At 46.1% G+C, this 24,425-nt stretch overlaps 1 protein-coding gene across 18 annotated transcripts in view; it reads right to left on the reverse strand.

Annotated features, from left to right (window-relative positions):
* The window catches only part of CIT (citron rho-interacting serine/threonine kinase), a 182,021-nt gene that overhangs the window by 117,772 nt on the left and 39,824 nt on the right, over window positions 1–24,425 (reverse strand). For 17 of the 18 annotated variants that reach the window (XM_051826615.2, XM_051826613.2, XM_051826611.2 and 14 more), the window contains 4 exons: window positions 23,517–23,659; window positions 22,306–22,399; window positions 15,850–16,053; window positions 12,353–12,506 (listed from right to left, as the gene is read on the reverse strand). In XM_051826615.2, coding sequence (XP_051682575.2) covers window positions 12,353–12,506; window positions 15,850–16,053; window positions 22,306–22,399; window positions 23,517–23,659 — 595 coding nt within the window. Of the gene's footprint in view, window positions 1–12,352; window positions 12,507–15,849; window positions 16,054–19,697; window positions 22,237–22,305; window positions 22,400–23,516; window positions 23,660–24,425 lie in introns of those variants that run through there. The other variant, XM_051826618.2, reaches the window with a different exon arrangement.

Below are 24,425 nucleotides of genomic sequence, written 5' to 3' on the forward strand. Positions count from 1 at the left end.
GGTGATGGTTTCTGAGATGCATATACACGTCAAAGTTTACTCAACTACACTTAAAATACATGAGGCTTACAAGTATCGGTATGTCTATTATTCCTCAATAAAGCTGTTTCCAACTGTTGCAATGGAAATCATTTGTCCCCAGTTCTTCTCTGATCTAAAGAGCTTCTGCTTGGCCGGCACCATGGCTCACTTGGCTAATCCTCCGGCTGCAGGTTCTAGTTCCAGTTGGGGCGCCGGGTTCTAGTCCCGGTTGCTCCTCTTCCAGTCCAGCTCTCTGCTGTGGCCCGAGAGGGCAGTGGAGGATGGCCCAAGTGCCTGGGTCCCTGCACCCGCATGGGAGAATGGGAGGAATGGCTCCTAGCTTCAGATCGGCACAGCACCGGCCGTAGCGTTCATTAAGGGAGTGAACCAACAGAAGGAAGACCTTTCTCTTGCTCTCTCTCTCACTGTCTATAACTCTACCTGTCAAATTAAAAAAAAAAAAAAAAAAAGAGCTTCTGCTCAGGCTCCTTCATCCTTTTAAGTAGAAGGATTGAATAAACACATCTAATATCACCTTCTTACTTGTTCCTTCCATAAGCTAGTCTGCCTCATCAGGACTGGACATCCACTGGGCCACATGTTACCAGAGGTAGGGCTATGAAGCTTCCGAACTGAAGGGCCGAGCTCAACAGCCCCCCTCCAACTGCCTGAGAGCGTGGCAGGCACTCAGCCAAGTGACTGCTCTGGTCCTCCTCATTTCCATCAGGCCCCTGTGGCAAGGCCTCCTTTGTCCTTGAGGGAAGACACAGCATTCCCCTCTGCACAGTAGGAGGGGTAAATCCACCAGAGACCCTCATCCCAGGCTGTTGAGCCTTTGCCTTGCCAAGAATACAGTTGGCACTTTGGTCTCCGTCAGCCATCACCTCTGAGCCTGTGTCCCGTGTGAGTCCTGATGTTGAAGAGCAGGAAGGGTGCTCTCAGATCCTAAACTGTGAGTGTGCACGTGAACATTCCATCACCAGGGATGAACAGACTTGGCCACATTTATTTTCTCTGAAGCGAAACACCGGAAATTATTTCCAGACCCTCAGTCACGAGCCACCTGGGCTTGGGACTCGCTGTCCTCAGATTTCCACGCGGGTGACTCCTGCCAGCCGTCCTCGTTAGTCCTCTGCAACTTTCGCCCTCAGAAAATGAGCACAAATGCACAATCACCACACTTCACGGGACTGATTGGAAAGCTGGCAGCTGAGCAGAGCCCCAGATGTTGAATATCATTTGGAATCCTCGGCAAGATTGTTTCCAAGTTTGCTTGTTTGTGAAGGGTTTTGTTTTGTTTTTGTTTTTGTTTTTGGCAAGTGAAAATTTAAAAGTTAGGGACTCCAATTTTATGGGCTCTTCCATAACCTATTCCCCATTTCCCACCTTCCCCTAGGAAAGGTATTACTTTAACTAATTTATATACAGCTGGAATTTGGGACTGCACGCTTGGTTTGTATTGAGCAGCATACTGAGAGCATCCCTGGAAATCACCAGGGCACATGTTGCAGAGCTGTGGTCCACTGCATTTCAGGGGGCTCACTTATGGGAAATCCAGAAGTGAAGTTCCTCGAAGCTCAGTACCCAGAAAACTGAGTCTTTTCTGAGCAAACTTCTTCCTCCTAGACTGGGGCTCTTGTAACTGTCCATGTTCTCCTTTCTGCTTCGGTCACTAGGAGGCTTAGTGCCCCAAATCATTCTGCCTCTAATGACGCAACAGGAACTTCTCTACACTCTCAACCCTGACTATATTTCCCTGGCACTCCTCTTTCACCCAGATTTCTACATTTATTTATTTTTATGTTCTTAGTATTTTAGTTATCTCTAGAAAAACCTTTGCAATTTTTTTTTTTTTTTTTGACAGGCAGAGTGGACAGTGAGAGAGAGAGACAGAGAGAAAGGTCTTCCTCCAATGGCCGCTGCGACCGGCGCGCTGCAGCCGGCGCACCGCGCTGATCCGATGGCAGGAGCCAGGTGCTTCTCCTGGTCTCCCATGGAGTGCAGGGCCCAAGTACTTGGGCCATCCTCCACTGCACTCCCTGGCCACAGCAGAGAGCTGGCCTGGAACAGGGGCAACCAGGACAGAATCCGGCGCCCTGACCGGGACTAGAACCTAGAGTGCCAGCACCGCAAGGCGGAGGATTAGCCTAGTGAGCCACGGCGCCGGCGCAATTTATCTTAGAATAAGGTAGATTATTACACATCTTTTAAAATTCAATTTATTTGAGAGACAGACAGAGAAATCTCCCATCTGCTGGCTCATTCCCCAAATGTCTGGGAGCTTAGGAGCCAGGAGCTCAAACCAGGTCTCCCATGTGGGTGGCAGGGTCCCAGCTACTTCAGCCGTCACCTACTGCCTCCCAGGTTGTACATCAGCAGGAAGATGGAATCGGGAGCGAAGCCAAGACTCAAAAGCAGACACTCCAATACGGGATGCGGGCATCCCAAGAGGCATCTTAACCACTGCGCCAAACGCCCGCCCCCTTAACATCTCTGTATATAGCTTCTAAATTCACACTAGAAGGGGGAAATCCTATAATCCTAATTCATAAGCATTTAGCTCTTTTTGGCCTATTTTCTCCTATCAGTGACTTACCCTCTAAAAACAGAACAGCTCTCAAGAGACACATAAATATTTGCCTGCATATCCCATACACAACCACACGCACTACTCTCTCCTCATTATTCCTTCTTTACGGTGCAGCAGGCGGTGTCCACATGCTCCTGGTCTAGTAAATTGAACTTCTGCCACCACACTCCTCTCCCAACGCTGACGCCCCAAACAGCTCCACTCCTCTTCCCCGCTTCTTCCTGCCCCCTGAGATAACTGCATGTCTGACAAGGAGATGCACTTGAGGGCCGAGCCAGCCTAGCAGGGAAGTATATCTACCATCTCCTCCACAAGCCAAGAAAGCAAAACATGGCCAGACACCTGTCCTTTGGGCAGGTGCCCCCAAAATGAGCAGACTTGGCAAAGGCCCAAAACAAAGGAACAGCCCTGAAATGATGCTATTCTTAAAGCAGACCACTAAAATAAACTGAAGCGTTTTCCATTGGGTGAAAGACTACTACTCATCAGAAATCAATGGCAGAGTGGCAAGTTCAGAGAGTGAACATGGTCAGGCCTCATAAAGACGTCTCCTTTGTTTAGATTAACCTTCCAGTAAGATCTCTCGGATACTCGCAAGGCAGAATAAAGATGCTGCTGAGAGTATAGGCTGTGGGGGTGTTTCTATTAGCGTGGAACATTTTGGAAAGCTATACAAGAAACTGACAATAGGCATTCACTTCCGGGAAAGGGGATGGGGAAGGAGACATTTTTCCCTGTAACACAAATGTCTTACCATGGACTGTGCTGCTCTTTCACATAAATAAAAGAAAGAGGGCGATCTGAGATCAACTCCCACTCCCACCACTGCCAGCCACCAGCTCCACGGCCTTGGTAAAGTGGCTCAGCACTGCATCCCTCAGTGTCCTCATCTGCACTGTGGGACGAATTATAGCACCTGCCGCAGAGGGTCGTGGGAGGAGTGAACGGGGCAATAATACGCTTAACCTGCCTTGCAGAGCCCCTGACACACAGTAGGTGTTCCATCAATGGCCTGGGCAACGAATACATGCATAAAAAGTGCTCACGAAGAACACTCAATCCATCCTTAATTAAAAGTAAATATGGGCCGGCGCCGCGGCTCACTAGGCTAATCCTCCACCTTGCGGCGCCGGCACACCGGGTTCTAGTCCCAGTCGGGGCGCCGGATTCTGTCCCGGTTGCCCCTCTTCCAGGCCAGCTCTCTGCTGTGGCCAGGGAGTGCAGTGGAGGATGGCCCAAGTACTTGGGCCCTACACCCCATGGGAGACCAGGAGAAGCACCTGGCTCCTGCCATCGGATCAGCGCGGTGTGCCGGCTGCAGGGTGAACCAACAGCAAAAGGAAGACCTTTCTCTCTGTCTCTCTCTCTCACTGTCCACTCTGCCTGTCCAAAAAAAAAAAAAAAAAAAAGTAAATATGGGGGCTGGTGCTGCAGCATAGCAGATAAAGCCACCGCATGCAGTGCCGCATCCCATATGGGCACCAGTTCAAACCCAGCTGCTCCACTTCCGATCCAATTCTCTGCTATGGCCTGGGAAAGCAGTAGAAGATGGCCCAAGTCCTTGGGCCCCTAAACCCGCATGGGAGATCCAGAGGAGGCTCCTGGCTTTGGATTGGCACAGCTCTGGCCATTGTGGCCATCTGTGAGTGAACCAATGGATGGAAGACCTCTCTCTCCCTCTCTTTGCCTCTGCCTCTCTGTAACTCTGCATTTCAAATAAATAAATAAATCTTTAAAAAAATAAAAAGGAAAATATGGGACAACAGCAAAACAGGAGGTAGGGGAGACAGGAAATGCCGTTTTGCCAGAGATAAAGTTAAACCAGCGTCGTCAGGCTGAGGAAAAATGTAAAGTCTATCCTAGACAAAAGCTTTAAATTCCTCAAAAGTAGAGCCTGAAATCCAACGATTCTTTTTTTTTTTTTTTTAAGATTTATTTATTTATTCGAAAGTCAGAGTTACACAGAGAGAAGAGAGGCAGAAGAGAAAGAGAGAAAGAGAGGCCGGCGCCGCGGCTCACTAGGCTAATCCTCCGCCTAGTGGCGCCGGCACACCGGGTTCTAGTCCCGGTTGGGGTGCCGGATTCTGTCCCGGTTGCCCCTCTTCCAGGCCAGCTCTCTGCTGTGGCCAGGGAGTGCAGGGGAGGATGGCCCAGGTGCTTGGGCCCTGCACCCCATGGGAGACCAGGAGAAGCACCTGGCTCCTGGCTCCTGCCATCGGATCAGCGCGGTGCGCCGGCCGCAGCGCGCCGGCCGCGGCGGCCATTGGAGGGTGAACCAACGGCAAAGGAAGACCTTTCTCTCTGTCTCTCTCTCACTGTCCACTTTGCCTGTCAAAAAAAAAAAAAAAAAAAAGAAAGAGAGAAAGAGAGGAGAGAGGTCTTCCATCCAACGGTTCACTCCCCAACTGGCCGCAACGGCAGGAGCTGTGCCGATCTGAAGCCAGGAGCCAGAAGTTTCCTCCAGGTCTCCCACATGGGTGCAGGGGCCCAAGGACTTGGGCCATCCTCTACTGCTTTCCCAGGCCATAGCAGAGAGCTGGGAGGGAAGTGGAGCAGCCAGGTCTCAAACCGGCGCCCATATGGGATGCCGGCGCTTCAGGCCAAGGCGTTAACTCGCTGCGCCACAGCGCCAGCCCCAATCCTACGATTCTAAGCAGTGCCATCTACCCACGAGCATCCTCAGCAGCCTTCCCCAAACCCTGAGCCCAGGAGACAGAACAAGGAAGACCCACAGAGAGGAGCAAGAAGCTCCAAGACTGGCGCTGTGGTTTCCTGCTCTTGCAGGCCTTCAGCAACGGCCTGTGCACAGGAATCACCCGGGGATCTTATTAAACTGCGGCTTCTAACTCAGCACGCCGGAGTCTCTGTGTCGCTAACAAGCTGCCGGGCGATGCTGATGCGGCCGGTCCAGGGACCACACTCTGAGTGGCAGGGTCCCACCGACCCGACAACTGTTCCACTGCTGGTTAGCAGCGGCAGTCCCGAGGGCTTCCAAGGGAACAACCCAGCTAATTCTTCTAAGTTGATGGCTCTTGATGGGGACTAGTCCCCGCCACCCCCACCCCCAGGACTCTGGGCAATGTCTGGGGACATTTTGTGGTTGTTGCCGCTGCAGGGTGTTACTGGCATCTATGGATAAAGGCCAAGGATGCTGCTAAGCATCCTGCAGTTCAAGCAGCGAAGAACGATCTGGCCCCAAAGTCAGCAGCACCAAACAGAGAAACCCTGTTCTTAAAAAACAGAAGACAAGAATTCCCTGAGCCTGCGCAACTCATCCTGATGAGCAATCCCCATGTTAGAAGGAGGCCGCCGAGACGACATGGTCTTGTCCTAGGCTCTATCTGAGACATGGGGACGGTGGCGGGTTAGCAGGATGCTGTCTGGCGGGAAGGGGTCACCAGGTCACAGTCTGTGTTCCAAGTTTTGTTTTAAAACAAGCACATGTGGTTCAGCGAAAAAATGAGAGACCTGTAAAGCATTGAGCGTCCTACCATTGTGAGGTACAGAAACTCAGTGGGACTGCAGCTCTGGTCAGGCAAAGGAGCAGCCAGGAGCTTAGACTCTAAGCTCCGTGGAGACTGAGCCATGTTCACATGGGTTCCTCAGTGGAGCTGTGTTACAGCTATGCTACAGCTGACATAGCACTTAGAATGCCAGGGATACTCACGTCTCAGAATGAATCCTGTGGCTCCAAAAATTACTGCAATTTTAAGTGCCCTTAAATAGACCCAGAAATTAAATTATTCTCTAGTGAGACATAGTTTATTATCAAAATAAATATCACAGAAGGCTGGCAGTGTGGCATGGCGGGTAAAGCCTCTGCTTGCAACGCCGGCATCCAGAGGGGCACTGGTTCATATCACAGCTTCTCTACTTCTGATCCAGCTCCCTGCTAATGGCCTGGGAAAAGCAGAAGATGGCCCAAGTACCTGGCCCCTGAAACCCACCTGGATGATCCTCCCGGCTCCTGGCTTCAGCTGGCCCAGGCCTGGCCATTGCAGCCATCTTGGTTGGGGGAGGGGGGGAAGAGCCAGTTGATGGAAAATATCTGCCTCTCTCAAATAAATAAATCTTTTTTAAAAATAAATAAATAAACATAACAGTATCATGAATAGCAATCACTCAGGCTAAGGCATTAATGTTATTGTAGAAAGATCATGGACTGTGGAATCACACAGACCTTTGACCCAAATCCAACCTCTCTCGCTGTCTTGCTGTATAGCCTTGTTACCACCGTGTCCACTTCCACAAAAGGGGTACTATCCTTTCTTTGCAGTAGGATAAGGGGATATATTTGAATGCCCAGTGGCTGGCACAGATAGGTTCCCTCTACCCAGTACTTCATATCATACTAATGGGCTAGAATAAGAAACCCAGTGAATGACATGTGTTTATTTCTACATACAAATTTATGTATGAATTTTTTGTAAAGCTAGGAAGGCATGGATTGGCTCTCCTTTAAGCCAAAAGCCATCATCCCTCAGGCCCATTGAGCAACCACAAGATTACGTGCTTATGTGTCACCCTGGCCATTCGGAGCCAGGCAGTGAGCAACGGTCAACAGTAACAAAAAGGACACTTAGACCAGAGGGGAAGATAGCCATGTGTCATCAGCGTGGGACAACCACTCAGTTGCTACAACATCAAAATGAAATGTACTCTCCACTAGCAAATGCCTAGGATCTGAAAAATCAGAATAACGTTGCAGGGAATCACGTCTTTCTGAGAATAGTGAAGAGGAGAATGACTCGAGAGGGGCAAAGCTCATGTCATAAATAACAAGAAATTCAAGTTCTCTAGAGAATTGTCCACTAATGTTGCGGGGGATGATCTGTAATCACCACTTGTGTTAATGTGTTTCTCACTGTTGACACGTGGCGGTCTTGGATGAAAGGTACAAATGCGCTAGTACTGCTGATGTCACTATGCGTTCGGAGAAAGAACTGTAAAAGATGTGATAAAAAGACAGCACCAGACACAGAACTCTGCCACCGACTGGGGCAGGAACGTGATGCCAGCCAAGGTAGGCTGGACCCCAGAGGCATGAAAGAGGAGCTCTGATTGGCTTCAGCCTCCCAGAAGGCCAGAACAGTCAGACTGGGTACAACCAGAATCCTTCATGGTACCTGAAACACCACCAGCACTGTACAGGCTCCTCAGCCAGTACACTAGGAAACTCCCTCCTGAAGCTTGGAAAGCAGCCTTGAATGGTAATAGTATTAAGCAGCTGAAAACCCTCATAGGAGGCAGACAGTGAACCAGGAGAGCAAGTGTGCCTGAACCGGGCCAAGTCCTGGGTTCCTCCCAGAGCAACTTCCTCACCTGACCTCAGGACCAAAGTGCAGGCACATCCTAGTTGCTCTCAGTAGCCACTCCCAGCTCTGTCATTCATAAATTTACCAAGACCCACCTTAAATTGAATGTATATATCCTGCCAGGACCACCTCTTGAGATAATGAGCATTATAAGATTATTACCTGCTGTGTTAAACAGTACCTCCTTTCATTGGTTACAACAAGAAAAAGAAGAACTAGGGGTTGAAACAGCAGAGAGGTTAATGTTGCTTTCACCAAGGGATGGTGAGAGCAGAAATATTCAATTGCCTGGAACCACATGGTACTATTTAAGTAGCAACTATGAACTTGGGCAACTCAATGACTTCAAGTGTTTGGGTTGACAAAAGTCACTCAACATGTGCTTATGAAAAGCAGAACTGGACAAAGGCATAATTTATCTTAGCATTACCGAGTAAGAAAAGGGTTCAAATAATAGTCCAGCAATGTTTTCGATCACAAAAGCCCGAGTTGATTGCAAATAGGTGGGGATCAGGGGTTGTGAAAACAGGAAAAGATACTCGGTGCCCTGAAATTTAATACTGTGCCTCTCTGCAGAGCCAGGAATGCCAGAGAGTCACAAGGCAGCACCAACCTTCCGTGGGCACGGAGCTCACACCTGCTGGCTGAACTACCAAGAAGTATCTAAGCCAGGACTATCATCAGAGATAAACCCCAAGAGCAATAACGGTACCCTGGATTGGTACACGAGGGGGCAGGAGGCTGACCCAGCAGTTAAGCTGCCTGCTGGGATACCTGCGTCCCATATCAGAGTGCCTGGGTTGGAGTCCTGACTCCTCTTCCTGCTAATGTGCACCTGAAAGGAACAGGTGATGGCTCAAGTAATTGGGTTCCTGCCACACACATGGGAGCCCTGGATTGCATTTCTGGTCCCCAGTTTCAGCCTGGTTCAGGCCTGGTTGAAGCAGGAATTTGGGGAGTGAATCAGCAGACTGAAGAATGTTCTCTCCCTCTCCCTCTAACCCTCTCCCCTCTTCTTTCTCTCTCTCTCTCTCTCTGTGTGTGTGTGTGTGTGTGTGTGTGTATCCCTCTCTGTCTTACTTACTTTTCAGATTAAAGAAAAATAAAAGAAGCATGAGTGGGAAAACTGCTGAAATCCAAATATGTGTGAAGTTTAGCTAACAGTAATGGACCAATCTTAACCTTAACTTTGACTAATATGACACCGTTATGAAAGAGATTAACACTGGGGGAAACTGGGTGAAGGGTGAGCAGGGATCTCAATCTGTATGACTGTTATATTAATCTAAAATTATTCCAAAAGGAAAGGTTACTGCAACTGAAAGAAATGTTTTTAAGGCAAATACATTGTGTGAGTCTTCAGAGCCACTCTCCTGGGAGCTGAGAGTCAACAAAACCAACTCAGTTTTTCAGGATCAGGATGCTGCTGGGGGAGAACTCCCTCACACAAACAGGGCTGGGATGATTACAGAGAAAATGTGCCAGGGGTAAGAAAAACTAAGTCCACGTTTATCACGATGAGACAAAATTAAGCACGAAGCCATGGACAACGTGAAGAATCAACTGTGGAAGCCACATGTGTGAAAGACCAAGACGACAGTCTCCTCCCAGAGAGGACAGGCCTCAGGATGGACAGCAGGAACCACATCTACTCAGATGTGTGTCCTCTGCAGGCAGTGCATGATTGACAGGTGCTGCAGTTTGCAAACGAATTGGCTCCCCAATTCATGTGAATGTTAAATCCAGTAAATCAGAAATTAGCAACACTAACAGGGAGGATACTTAATACAATTACGTGTTTAGGAGGTGTGCCCAGTTGGAGGCCCTTGGGCACTGGAGTGTGCCCTCAAAAGGCTGGTTCTGTAAGCCCGAATCTGTCTCACATGTGATCCTTCCTCTGTGCACGGCCACCACTATGATCCCCCAGCCTTGCCAGACGGCTGAACCAACAGGGCTACCTGATCTTAGCCTGAAAACCTCCAAAATCGTGTGCCATGTCTTGGGCTTATCTTAGGTTTTTTGTTGTGGAAAAAAAAAAAAAAAAAAAAACCTAATATGATAGGAAAAATAACTACATTCACAAATCCAGTAAACCTTAAAACCTGTAAACAGCCCGAATGGGGCTGGCGCCATGGCTCACTTGGCTAATCCTCCGCCTGCAGTGCTGGCATCCCTTATGGGCACTGGATTCTAGTCCTGGTTGCTCCTCTTCCAGTCCAGCTCTCTGCTGTGGCCCGGGAGGTCAGTGGAGGATGGCCCAAGTGCTTGGGCCCCTGTACCCGCATGGGAGACCAGGAGGAAGCACCTGGCTCCTGGCTTCCGATTGGCGTAGCTCCAGCCATAGCAGCCATTTGGGAGGTGAACCAACAGAAGGAAGACCTTTCTCTCTGTCTCTCCCTCTCTAACTTTGTCAAATAAATAAAAATAAATAAATAAAATTTAAAAAAAAAAAAAACCTGTAAACATCCCGAAAGGAAAAGCTAGAACTAAATCTGGGAACTGTGACATATAGTTGACCCCCTATATCTGTAAATTCTCACCTCTAGGTTCAACTGAGAATTGAAAATACATGGGAAAAAAATTGTCTCTGTACTGAAGCTTTTTTTCTGGTCATTAATCTCTAAGCAATACAACAACTATCTATACAGAATGTACAGTGTATTAGGTAATATAAGTAATCTAGACATGATTTAAAAGTTACAGAAGGATTGTGTCATTGATACGCAAATACTATGACATTTTATAAGAAACTTCAATATCCCTGAATTGTGGTATTCCCAGGGGAAACCAAGTCCCCTACATATATTGTGGGACGACTATAATACTAAAAACAACATCAGGGTTTACCAAAACACAAAATAAGGTTACTCAGGTAATTAATCACCATTCACTCACTGACTTAAGTGGAGATAAGTTGTTAGGCATAATCATCACATTCATACGTTTAAAAAAATTAACTGCTTATTCAAGAAGATTACAGAAATAAAAGGGCATGTCAAGAAAATAATAAGTACTTGGATAGCATCTAAAGGAAATTCTATCAGGTCTTTTAAAAAGCATAAAAGGAAGAACACACTGAAAATATATTACTGATTAAAAGGTCCGAGCCTTGGAGGTTTGGGGTTGGGGGTGATCTACAAAGATTAGAAAATGAAACTGTAGTTCCAGCAGAAGGAAAACCAAGGAAGACCTAGGGAAAGGCAGCCTTAAGTACCTCAGAGGAGGTCCGGGAAACCATCCAAACTGTTTTCAAGTGGACAACACTGGATCTTACCACACTCACCTGCCGCAGAAGCCACAAGAGGTTATAACCACAACACAACTCCCAGAAGCCTGGTTTTGACATCTGAAAATGGGTTCTGGGGATGGAGGTTTGGCCCAGCAGTTAAGACACCACATGCGATACCTACCTCTCCTATCAGAGAGCCTGGCTTTGAGTCCGGGCTCCACTTCTGATTCCTGCTTCCTGCTAATGCAGATTCTAAGAGTGAATGCTCAAGTGGCTGGGTCCCTGCCACGTGGGGCAGACTTGGGTTGAAGTCCTAGCTCCTGGCTTCCTCCTGGCCCAGCCCTAGGTGTGGTGAGCATTTGAGGGATGAACTAGCAGATGTGACATCTCTGTCGGTCTCTCTCTCTTTCTGCCTTTTAACTCAATAAATAAAAAATAAAGATAAAAATAGATTCCTTTTCCTCACTCTCTCATCACCAAAAATTAAAAACAGGCCAATTGCTTTCCTACTGGCTCTAATCTCTGTTGTCACTCCATAAACTCATCAGATCACACTCAGTATACAGCATGTTCAAATTTTTAAAAAATGTTTTTTAAAAAAGCACCAATTGGTAAATCACCAAGCATTTTAGTTTTGTTGATAATAAATCAGGTCTTTGTTTTTAATGAATTAACTCAGTTCACGCAAATTGACCACAAAGTGATATCTGAATGAATCCCCTGTATGTCTGCATTAAAGATTTCACATGCTTGCGAGCAAAAACAAATATTACAGAGGGAAGTAAATGAACATTGCAGAGTAGTGGTTTCAGAGTAGCCTTGGTCATGAGCAGAGCTTCCTGGAGATGTTACCTAACCTCAGAGTCTTTTTCCTAACCTGTGAATAGGATTCTGAGGTTCCCTTTTTCTTTGGAAAGAAACTCTGTCAAATCTTAAAACTCCATCAGCCTGTGCCTCTAAACCACTGCAAGATAATGTGTTAGACTGCATACGCGTGGAGTTTGATAAATGACGCACTTCCATGCAAACAGTTCTAAAGCAGAATTATCACTCAAAGATGGCTACATCATTAGCCTCTTCTAGTCCTGCAGATAATATGCAGGGTACACCAGCTTCTCTGGGCCCACAAAATTTCTGACCGCTCCTAAGCATTTCTTAATCCCAGAACCCAAATTTAAGGAGCAGGGTTCTACTTACACTCACGTATTTTATTCCAATCAATTTTAGAGAAGAAAGGATGGCAGCAAAGACCTTCGAACTTCAGTCTCTCTTTCTGGCCACACAGCAAACTTTGAATCAGATCAAGAAATTCACTGCTGACTTTGGGGTCCTCTGGAAACTTCAAAAACCGCTGTTTCAAAAAAGAAAGAAAGGAACAAAGGGAGAAAGAATGGAGGAGGGAAGGAGGGGAGGGAGGAAGGAAAGGAGGAAGGAAGGAAGGAAGGAAGGAAGGAAGGAAGGAAGGAAGGAAGGAAGGAAGGAAGGAAGGAAGAAAGGAAGGAAGGAAATACAGTAATTATTTCCTTAGTGGTACATCAGTTTGTTATGTCCCAAAGTTAAGTATTTCTCACATATGCAAGTCCCTTTAGTTGCCTTTTTAAAGGAAGAAGTTCTGTGCCCTCTTCACTTTGGACCAAAGACACATTCCCAAAATAAATGGCCTGTGCACATCAATAGGCCTCGTTCCTTTGCAGGGGTTCAACACCCTCATGGCTGACCCCTGCTCCCCTCTCCCAACTCATCTCACCAGGCTCCCGTCTCTCTCTTCGCTGCCCAACAATGACGGGCTATTTAAAGCTCCCTGAACAAATCACGCTGTTCTCTCGGCCGAGAACGCGCTCCCCACCCACCCAGCCTGCCCTGGCTGCTTTTTCTGCCCTATCACTGCCTTCCACAAGCTCTCTCTGTGTTCTGCTTTTACACAGACAGAATGATGACAGAGAAAGAAGGAAGAGAGGGTCTTCTCCTTCTTGCTCATTGCTGCAAAACTGGTCCCCTAGAGTACCTGGTACAGTTCACTCACTACTTAAATGCTGAATGAGTGAATCAAATGAAAGAAAGAAATTAGCCCCAAGAGTCACCTAAGGGGAAATTTTAAATGAAGAAAAGACCCAGGAATAACACATGATGCTGTGGGTATTTGGTGCAGTGGTTAAGATGCTGCTTAGGACACCAGCATCCCCTATCAGAGTGCCGGGTTCAAGTCCTAGCTCCACTCCCCATCCCAGCCTCCTGCTAATGCACACCCTGGGAGATGGCAGGTGATGGCTCAAGTACTTAGGTCCCTGCAACCCACATGGGAAACACAGATAGAGTTCCAGGCTGCTGGCCATGGCCTGGTCAACTCCCAAGTGTTGTGGGCATTTGAGTAGCGAACCAGCAAATGGGAGAACTCTGTCCATCTCTGTCTCTCTCTGCCTGTTAAGTAAATAAATATTTTGGGGCTGGCGCCGTGGCTCACTTGGTTAATCCTCTGCCTGCAGTGCCGGCATCCCATATGGGCACCAGGTTCTAGTCCTGGTTGCTCCTCTTCCAGTCCAGCTCTCTGCTGTGGCCCGAGAGGGCAGTGGAGGATGGCCCAGGTGCTTGGGCTCCTGTACCTGCATGGGAGACCAGGAGGAAGCACCTGGCTCCTGGCTTTGGATCAGCACAGCTCTGGCTGTAGCGGTCATTTGGGGAGTGAACCAACAGAAGGAAGACCTTTCTCTCTGTCTCTCTCTCTCACTGACTGTAACTCTACCTGTCAAATAAATAAATAAATAAAAAAGAAGACTGATCTGTATCTTCTTTAAAAAAATAAATAAATATTTTTAAAAAATAACAAATAATGTATGGGTACACATACTGTATTAGGTACTCCAGAAAGATGGAAATTGGATGAAATACTAAGGCCTAAGAATTAAGTTCTCTTTTTCCTTTTGGTTGAAACTATATTTATGCATATGTATGTATGTGTGTATATATATGTGTCTGTATATATACATAAATATGTATATATGTGTGTATATGTATATATGTAGCTATATAGCAGGCTTAATATATAGTGGGAATATAGTTATTAGAAAATGGTTTAGGAAGCCAGTGCAGTGGCAAAGCAGGTTAAAGCCCTGGCCTGCATAACTGGCATCCTATATGGATGTCAGTTTGAGTCCTAGCTGCTCCACTTCTGATCTGGCTCCCTGCTAACGTGCCTGGGAAAGCAGCAGAGGGTGGCCCAAGTCCTTGGGCACCTGCGCCCACATGGGAAACCTGAAAGAAGCTCCTGGCTCCTGGCTCCAGATCAGTTCAGCTCTAGATGTTGCAGCCATTTGGGGAGTGGACCAGTAGATGGAAGACCTACCACCCCACCCCACCAACCCACCCACCTCTGCCTCTCTGTAACTCTTTCAAATAAATAAAATCTTTAAAATTTTTTTAAAAAAGAAAATGGTGGGGCCGTCACCATGGCTCACTTGGTTAATCCTCTGCCTGTGGCACTGGCATCCCATATGGGTACCAGGTTCTAGTCCCGGTTGCTCCTCTTCCAGTCCAGCTCTCTGCTGTGGCCCAGGAGGGCAGTGGAGGATGGCCCAAGTGCTTGGGCCCCTGCACCTGCATGGGAGGCCAGGAGGAAGCACCTGGCTCCTGGCTTTGGATCAGCATAGCTCTGGCCATAGCAGCCATTTAGGGGGTGAACCAACGGAAGGAAGACCTTTCTCTCTGTCTCTCTCTCTCTCTCTCACTGTCTAATTCTGTCAAATAAAAATAAATAAATAAATAAATAAATAAAAGAAAATGGTTTAACCTCATATATATATGTTTGTATATATCAATGTGTACACACACACACACACACATTACCATGTTTCTAATTCATTTCCTCACTTGATTGTGCTACCATACTCAACTGTTAGTTAAGTACTAAGAAGAAAATAATGTAAAATAGAGAGCATGGATTTCAGAACCAAATAGTCTATTATTTTGGGAATGCTACTTAACTTCTCTGTGCTATAGTTTCTGTATCTATAAATGAAAATAATAATAGTGATAGTTTCTACCTCACAGGGTGATTTGAAGATCAGGTTAATAAACTATATTTCATCAATCCTAAGACTCACATTCACTCACATTCAACAGCACAGAAATTAAAATGCATTTTATAATCAATAAAAATACCATACATTCATTGGCAGCAGTGTGTCATCTAGCAGCTGAGATTCAATGAACTACAATTAATAAAGTGTTTGAAATAGCTTTGGCACAGAAGCAAGCGCTAAATAAGTATTTGCTATGATTATTTTCCAGTGTAGTACTGCTAGTTTATATATAAGCATTCACTTACGCAGTAAGATTTTTGTCTTTATTTATTTGAAAGGCAGGGGCACAGAGAGAAAGCAAAAGATCTCCCATCCACTGGTTTACCCGCCCCCTCCCCCAAATGCTCACAACAGCCAGGGCTAGACCAGGCCAAAGCCAGGAGCCTGGAACTCAATTTAGGCCTCCCACATGGGAGGCAGTTCCCAGTCATGTGAGCTAGCTAGCTAGCTCCCATGGTGCATTTCGGCAGGAGCTACAATGGAGAGCATAGGCAGTGTTTGAACCAGGCTCTCTGATACAGGACAGTGGTATCCCAAGCACTACACTAACCACCCCTTCACACGGTGTTTAAGTGACATTTCTCAATGTTTCATAAGAATCTACTAAAGAGTCCTTACCTGGAAATTCATGATGTTATTGAAGGTCCTGGCTGAGGTTCCCTCCGTGAATGGGGACCTCCCATAAACCATCTCGTAAGCGATGACTCCCACCGACCACCAGTCACAGTCCAGGCTGTAGGTGCCTTTCCCATCCCCGTTCATCACGGTCAGCACTTCAGGAGCCATGTAATCGGGGGTCCCAATCGGGAGCCTGGCATTCACCTAGAAAACCATCAATAAATAAAATGAAGACAACAAACTTTCAATTATCCTCCAGTAGATTGACAGCAGCCACATTTCAGACACAAGCTGATCTGTTAGACTGCTATGCTCCCAGGCACTTAAACCTCCTGTCAAGTGGCACACTGGCAGGAAATGCAAACACTGTACCAATTAAAAGGAAAGGAAGAGAGAAAGCACCTAACACAATCAAAGGCAAAGGGGCAAGAGCTGTGGATGGCACACACTCGGGTCACACACATGGGACAGAAGGTGTCTTTCATATACAAGTCTCTGATAGGATAGGACTTCACTCACTTACAGAATCAGCAACATGTTCACAGACGCTAAAGATGGATCCATCAGATGAACCAAACCATTACTGAGAAACTGAGAGCAAGCAGGTAACACACTATTACACATGTACTTTATATTTCAAGTTTAAAAAATTTGGAGACCACTTTTGGAAACCACAACCCTATCCTGGCCTGCCCTCAGGGCAAGACATGATAAATAACTTCCACCAGGGCCAAACATTAATGAGTTCCTTTTCCTCTGATCCTTCCCCACTGTTCAGAAACCCAGGGCCCTCCAATCCAATGGCCCCAAGCATCTGACCTTGGCAAAGTTAGATTAGCACAATGTAGGAGGCCTTTTGTTATAAAGCTCAGTGTATTCCATTTAAAGAACTGTCCTTTATTCCTGAGAACTTGTCCTTCTGACTGTTCCATGTTTAAATATCCTTCATTGCTTGAAATCATGCTGATGAAAAAATTACGTTTTCTGCCCCTCACTCCCACCCCCCTACTAGGCAACGTAGGCAGCCCCTTTGGTCTTCAAAATTGTTTTGAAGTTTTACTGAGCCATGAAATTGGAAGTCGAAGGGATAGCCTCTTTCACCTTCCTCCCTATCCCAACAGAGACCCTGACATTAGTCATACATCATGTTGACCAGTTGTCCTATAATACTACATCATAAACCAGTGGGCTGCTCTTGGGTCAGCAGGTACAGTGCAAACCAATTTTCTTTCCATTCAAGGATGTTAAGTGCCCCTGAAGATTTTGTGGGTATGGCTACATACCTTTAGGGCTGGGCCTTATATCAAGGAAGTAGATTTGCTTCACTTTGCTTTAATTAGTCATTAAGGGAGAAAGGAAAAGTTCAGAGAGGACACCGCCAGGTCTCCTTTCGCCCAGAATGAAGCTGGATGGAGCTCTTCCAGCCCACAACTTTGTCATCCCTCTGCGCAAGACCCTGTCATTACAAGAAACGAGATTTCCTCTCATTCTCCTAATCTCCTCCCTTTAAAGAAATTTTTATTTATTTGAAATGCAGAGTTAGAGAGAGCGAGCAGGGGAGACAAAGAGATCTTCCACCTGCTGGCTCACTCCCCAGATGGCTTCAATGGCTGCAGCCGATTAGAAGCCAGCAGCCAGGAGCTTCTTCCGGGTCTCCCATGTGGTTGCAGGGGCCCAAGCACCTGGACCATCCTCCACTGCTTTCCCAGGCCATAGCAGAGAGCTGGATCAGAAGTGGAGCAGCTGGCACTTGAACTCACGCCCCCGTGAGATGCCAGCACTGGAGGCAAAGGCTTAACCTGCTTCACCATAGCGCTGGCCCCCCATCCCCTCCCTTTTCACAACAAGGTTCAGCCCTTTCTTCAGGCCCACAACCTAGACAGCAGTGGAGCATTGCTATCGTTCACACTGCTCAGCCTGGGCTCTGGGCACACAGTGGGGAAATACTGAGTCTAGGCTGAGACACGGGCTGACTCAAGCTTGAAGACCGAAAGTGACACCATCGAGGGGAAGCCTTAATGTTGGGATGTCTGGGCCAAGACTTCTAAGCCTTTTACTGTTAGCACAAGTGTTAAAGAGCTCAGCACAGAATTAGGGCCAAACTATAGGGTTTTGGTTGTGACCACAATACTGACAATGAGCAATAGATATTTTTAAATAAATAACAAGAAAAACTCTAACACTGTGGTTTGGCTAGCTAATGATAATGTACCTGTATCATTTTTTTTTTAAATGCTTACTCTTTATGCCTAATTACTTTGCAGGACCCTAACTACACAACTGTCAGATATTCATCATGAGCTCTCGCTGTACTTGTTGAACACAAGTTGTTCAGGAATATTCCGTTCTCCTTGTTTACAGCTCGCAGGGCACAGCTGCTTGTTCACAACCAAAGAGTTAAAAGGAACTTGATGGGGTCATATGTATCAGGGTGACCCAGCCAAAGAGCACAAATTGTCAATGCCTCATTTCCAAACTAATGACCAGACTTAGAGAAGACAGGCAAATAATTCCCCAAAGTAATCCTTGCCTCAGAATGCGATTGTGATTACATACATTTATATCCAACAATTTTCTAAATTCTATTATTAATTGGTACCAAAAAGATATGAAAGGAGAAATACAAGCTGACTCACTCTTTGTACATCTCCCACAATAGTGCCTAATCATGATTAATAATGGTTTTTAATGATAATTAATGATTACTCAGTCTCCATTAGTCACTGACCTCCACGGACATTAAACCTGTCCAACATATAATCTCACATCCTACCAAGGCCTTCCAACATGCTTTTTCTCTCCTCCTGTGGCGATTAATCCAGCTAATCCAGTGAGGCACTAAAAGTGAACATGTGCTAGGAGTCCAGCCTGTCCACAATGTACCATCTGACAGCGCCCCAGGAGTATAAAACCATGGTTAATTTTCATCATATTAATGGGGAAGAAAAGAAGCTGGGAGAGGAGGGAGGGAAGGAGAAAAGGGTCAACTTAGCAGATTCTTTAACAGGAGAATTTACTTAAACATAAAATTGTGGGGCCAGCGCTATGGCTCAGTGGGTTAACACCCTGGCCTGAAGCACCGGCATTCCATATGGACCCAAGTTTGAGACCCGGCTGCTCCACTTCCGATCTAGCTCTCTGCTATGTCCTGGAAAAGCAGTAAAAGATGGCCCAAGTCCTTGGGCCCCTGCACCCGCGTGGGAGACCCAGAGGAAGCTTCTGGCTCCTGGCTTCAGGAATGAACCATTGGATGGAATACCTCTCTCTCTCTCTCTCTGCCTCTCCTCTTTCTGTATAACTCTTAACTTCCAAATAAATAAACAAATCTTTAAAAAAAAAAAAACCATAAAATTATTTACCTAACTTTCCCTATCCAGCTGCCCAGGGCATTAAACCTACACTTGGGCCAGTGCCACGGCTCACTAGGCTAATTCTCCACCTGTAGCGCCAGCACCCCAGGTTCTAGTCCTGGTTGGGGAGCCAGATTCTGTCCCGGTTGCTCCTCTTCCAGTCCAGCTCTCTGCTGTGGCCCGGGAAGGCTGTGCAGGATGGCCCAAGTGCTTGGGCCCTGCACCTGCATGGGAGACCAGGAGGAAGCACCTGGCTCCTGGCTTCAGATTGGCACAGTGCCGATCTGTGGCCATTTGGGAGGTGAACCAACGGAAGGAAGACCTTTCTCTTGTCTCTCTCTCACTAACTCTGCCTGTCAAAAAAAAAAAAAAAAAAAAAAACCTACATCTGCACAAACAGGGAAAGGAAGTCTATGTTATTCCTGTGCAGAAAAGAAATACAATCTCTTCACTCCTACAGGAGTCTCCACCAGCTAACAGGGGCCAAGAGCCCCTTACCATGCTACGACGCACTTCCATTACAAGCTCCTCACAGCTGTGTTCACTAGAGCTCAGATACAGGTTGGAGTGGCTGGCTGTTTGCCATGCTGCTCTTTGAGGCTCCAATAAGGCGAAGTGGGCAGCCTAAGCCACACAGCAGGTCTTACGGTTGCTAGGCCCTCATTCTGTGTTTACTAACATAAAGACTCCAAAGAAACGTTCTTAAGAAGAGATAATGGGTGATGGAATACTCAACAGATCCAAGACTCACAAATAGCCAAAACACATAGATGATATTCTGGGGGTGATAGGAAGGAGGATGGGTTGATTTGGGGTAACACACAGTCATTCCAGGAAATGTGGGCTGTATTTTGTATGGTACCTTTTGAGCATAGCAAACACTGAGAACTTGCCATAGGCCTGTAAAACATTCTATTTAAAGGAGACACATGTTTAGCCCACCACCATTGATCAAAAATATTTTTTAAAAAATTATAATTCTATGGAATCTACATCTGACTTGATCTAGAGTGCAGATTATTGTTCTCCTGTAATAAAAGGGCCTCTGCACTTAAAATGATGCAAAAAAAAAAAAAAAAATCCCTTAACTGCTTGTCACATCCTGGCCGTATGAGCACAAGCGAAAGGAGGGACTATACTCTCAAGCAGGTGCACAAAGGGCCATACCTCCTTGACCAAAATAATCAGAGGCTGAGCCTGGAGTTGCAAATAAACCCAAGAGTCTCTGAGAGGCTCCTGGCCTGCAGTGAAGGTTGCTGCAATCAGAGGAACTCAAAAGGGCAGTGGAAGCTCTGAAAAACAGAACTCAACACGAACAGGAGCCCTTTCTGTCCCCTGAGGGCTCTGAAGGCAGGGACGCGGAGATTGGGCCTTATTCTCAATTCCCATTTATTTACCAAGCAATGACTTTGTGTCCTAAACTAGTTTTCTGAGTAGGTTTCCTTACTGCAAACACATATTCCTGGCTGTAGTAATTAGATTTCTGATGCTTCTCCATCTACTTGCAGGCATCTCAGCCGGGACTAATTTGACCAACCTCTTCCTAACCCTAACCCTGTTTCCCAGGGACATTTGGCAACATCTGGAGAAGTTTTTGTTTTCACAACTGTGGGAAATGCTGCTAATGATATCTAGAGAGTAGGGGCCAGGGACACCCCTAAACATCCTGTTACAGCCAGGATAGTCTGCTACAACAATTATCCAGACCACAATGTCAGTAGTGCTGGGGTTCTATTGTCAGACCACGGGCCTGTACGACAGTTTCTGTCTAAATGCAGGTGTCTAATAATGTCACCAATGTAACATAAAGTTTCTGAATCCTAGATAATAAAGCTTTGCATTATTTAATTATTTTTCTGTGCTTTATTCCCCTAAACTCGATACCTAAGTTTTCATATCTGTTTCTGAATTACATATAAATTTTTAAACATAGATGCTTTGATTCTCCAATTCTTCACTTGATCTTAGCCAGAAGGCCAAGGACTAATGTAATGATCAGGTGAATAGGTTCTAAGAACATAGCCTGAAAGAAATGACAGTGCTGAGGGTGACAAATCCCACCTTGGACAGCATGGGGAGTCTGTCCAAGAACCTGAACGCGAGGTGAATTACCTCCAGTAGGTCTCAGGTCTTAAGAACAGGTAGGAGGTGCAAAGACAATGCCGCGCCAAGCCTTTTCCTCCATCTAATACTACCCGCCAAGCCTTGTCCTCTGTCTAATACTACCCACATTTCCTCCAAGGAATTTAAAGGAAAAAATGCAATTTTACATACTGTCCTTTTTACCAAGAACTGAATTCTCAGCTTGGGCAGTATTTTGAAGATTGGGTTCTCCAACCTCTTAATTTTTGCATCCTTCTAAAACCAGCATTTTCTGGAGACAGAATGAAAGGCCAGTTCTTAGTGGTTCATCAAGGTCACCAAATGGCTCAGTCATGAAGCAAGTCTTCAAAACCTAAGTCAATTTTCTCCTAGGCCTATCCTTTTTTGCATAATTCACATTGCGGCACACGCAAAATTTATTAGAAGGTTTTTTTTTAACTCCTTTTTTACTTTGTCATTTCTCTTTTAAAGAAGTCTCCCCCTGGATCTCAACAGCTGCCCTCTTGCCTCCCTAATTAGCATGTGGGATACAGTTTAATTTTTACCAAGGTTTAAGACTTAAAAATGATATTCTGAGCACTAGGTTCTTAGCACTTAAGGATATCTGGCTGAAATGCTCCAGTAATTAATTCCAATTTTGCTGCATAGGAAATAGAAGATTTGAGCAAAAGAGGGTTACATTTCATCAAAATATTTTAAAAGTAGAAAAGATGATATAACAGAAGACAGTCTATAACAGGCAAGGAAAACAAAATACGTATTGTCTTGTCTTTTTAACCGCAGTGTAAGAATGTTCCTAAAGCTGTTTTTTAGGGTATTAACAGGGCTACACATAAAAGGGTACCATGATCTGGGAACTGGCTCATGCGTCCACACTCACTCCCCAGGTGAAGGCTCCAAAATGCGGCTCCCCATTCTACCCCAATACTTCTCAAACTTCTCAAGACCCCAGAATGCTCTGCAGTACAAACTCTGCTCAGGGTACTTCATTCCATTTTTTTACCATCTTATTTGAATTCATCTTAGCAGCCGATCCAAAATCCACCAGCTTGATGTGTCCTGTTCGGTCAATGAGAATGTTCTCGGGCTTGATGTCTCTGTAAGGGAATTGGGACAATGAAGCCGTGCTGTGCTCTCCGTGCCAATCAGCAGGCAACTGCTAACCTAGGATCTCAACTCAGCCAAGAATCTTAGCTTCCCCTACACAGACCTCCTCTGTCGATGGATGTAAATAACTAGCGTATATTAAAAAGAAGGAAAGGAGGAAGGAAGAAAGAGAAGGAAGCAAATATTTATTAGTCGGGCTATTTCTCCCAGAGATACACATTTTACATTACAAAAACTTAGGCCAGGGCGGGAGCACAGCCACCAAGACACAGTTGAGGTGCCCTGACCAGGGTGCTGGGATTCACTATCGGCTCTGGCTCCTCACTCCAACCTCCTGCTAACGCAGACTCAAGGAGGCAGTGGAGATGGTTGGAGTGGGAGACTGGAGAGAGTTCCTGGCTCCCAGCCTTGGCCTCCGAGCATTTGGGGAGTAGGTCAGCAGATGGGTGAGCTCACGCACATGCTTGCTCGTGCATGTACTCTCTCTTCCTCTCAAATAAAAAATAATAATAATTGTAAGGGGAAAAAAGTAAAGAAAACAAACTAAGGCCAAAAGAAGCTGAGGAAGTTGTCCAGGGTCATGCAGCTGGCTGACAGAAAGACAAAGGCTCTGCTGCAGATTCCATGTTTTGTGGTCTAGCCATCCTGGCGTCCCCTCCGCGAAACACCGGACGAGTGAGCATGGGAAGAACACTCATCACTGAGGATGTGGGAGATACCTCCGTCTGTCACTAACAGGCACGGCCAGGAGGACAACCCCATGGCTTCTACTCCTGTGTGCATGCCAGTTCCTTCTGTAAATCACATTCAGCCTGTCCATCATAAAGCCCAAAGAGCCGTGCAAGAGTTCCTGGTCTTAGCTACATTCACAGGGCTTGCTCTCCAGAACACTGGGAACATCACAATTCCAGGCCTATGTCACTGCTGAACGGGCAAGCTGAGGTATCTGCCACTTTGGAAAGCTTCCCTCCCGCCAGTTCCAAATGGGAATGGCTACAAATTGGAAAAAGCATTATTTTGATCCTGAAGTGATTTGTTCATTACCACACAGGAACTCTTATGTGATACAGATAAATTCTCGGTATGCTACCAAAAAGTCCTACTTACCGATGTACATATCCCATCTGATGAACGCTGTGGACAGCCAAGATCAGTTCAGCCAAGTAGAACTGAATCATGTTTTCATCTAATTGGTCCTCATATCTATTCAAAAGTGACAGCAAATCCCCTCCTGGCTGATATTCCATGACCTGTAGAGAATGCCGACATTGTTAATTTTTCACACAACCAAGAAAGGGAACACTTCAATAGGATCCTCAGATACTACCTGACGTGTTGCAGTTACGATGCAGACACGTGAGACATATTGTGAGACATGGAATGAGGTCCCTGCCCTAGGGAAATTACATCCGTTCCCCTGAGAGAATCAACAGAATGAAAGCCTAGTCCCAGACACCAGGCACGTTTGCAAGGCAAGCTTGAACAGCTGAATTAAATCCACCCACTCCCCCATGCACCCAGATCGACACCCAGACATTCCCCAGGAGCAGGTACACAGCATGGATGGATTTTCCTGCAGGGCAGCAAACTCCCTGGCATCCTCTTTGCACTCCCTTCAGCAGCCATCAGATTACAGGAGGCATGCAGAAAATGTGGTACAATCATTTCCCTTACAGTTGGCTTAGGAAGCAATCGACAGTCTCTATTAAAAATTTATATGTGAAATATAGAACCTCTGGCCTCATAACTCCACTTCTACCAATTTATTTTACAGGTACAATAGTTTTCTGATAAACAGAGAGAGAGAAAAATAGATTCACTGCAGAGTTGTAACACACACACACAAAAACTTGGAAGTCATCCAAATAGCCATCAATAAGAGACTGGCTAAAATATGATACATCTAAATAATGGGATATGATGCAGATATTGAAGATAAATGGGCTCCATCTATTCATACAGCAGTGGGAATCTGTCCAAGATAATATGGGCAGGAGTTTAAAAAAGTTTGTGGAA

Source organism: Oryctolagus cuniculus, chromosome 21 (genome assembly GCF_964237555.1).
Source record: "Oryctolagus cuniculus chromosome 21, mOryCun1.1, whole genome shotgun sequence".
NCBI lineage: Eukaryota > Metazoa > Chordata > Mammalia > Lagomorpha > Leporidae > Oryctolagus > Oryctolagus cuniculus.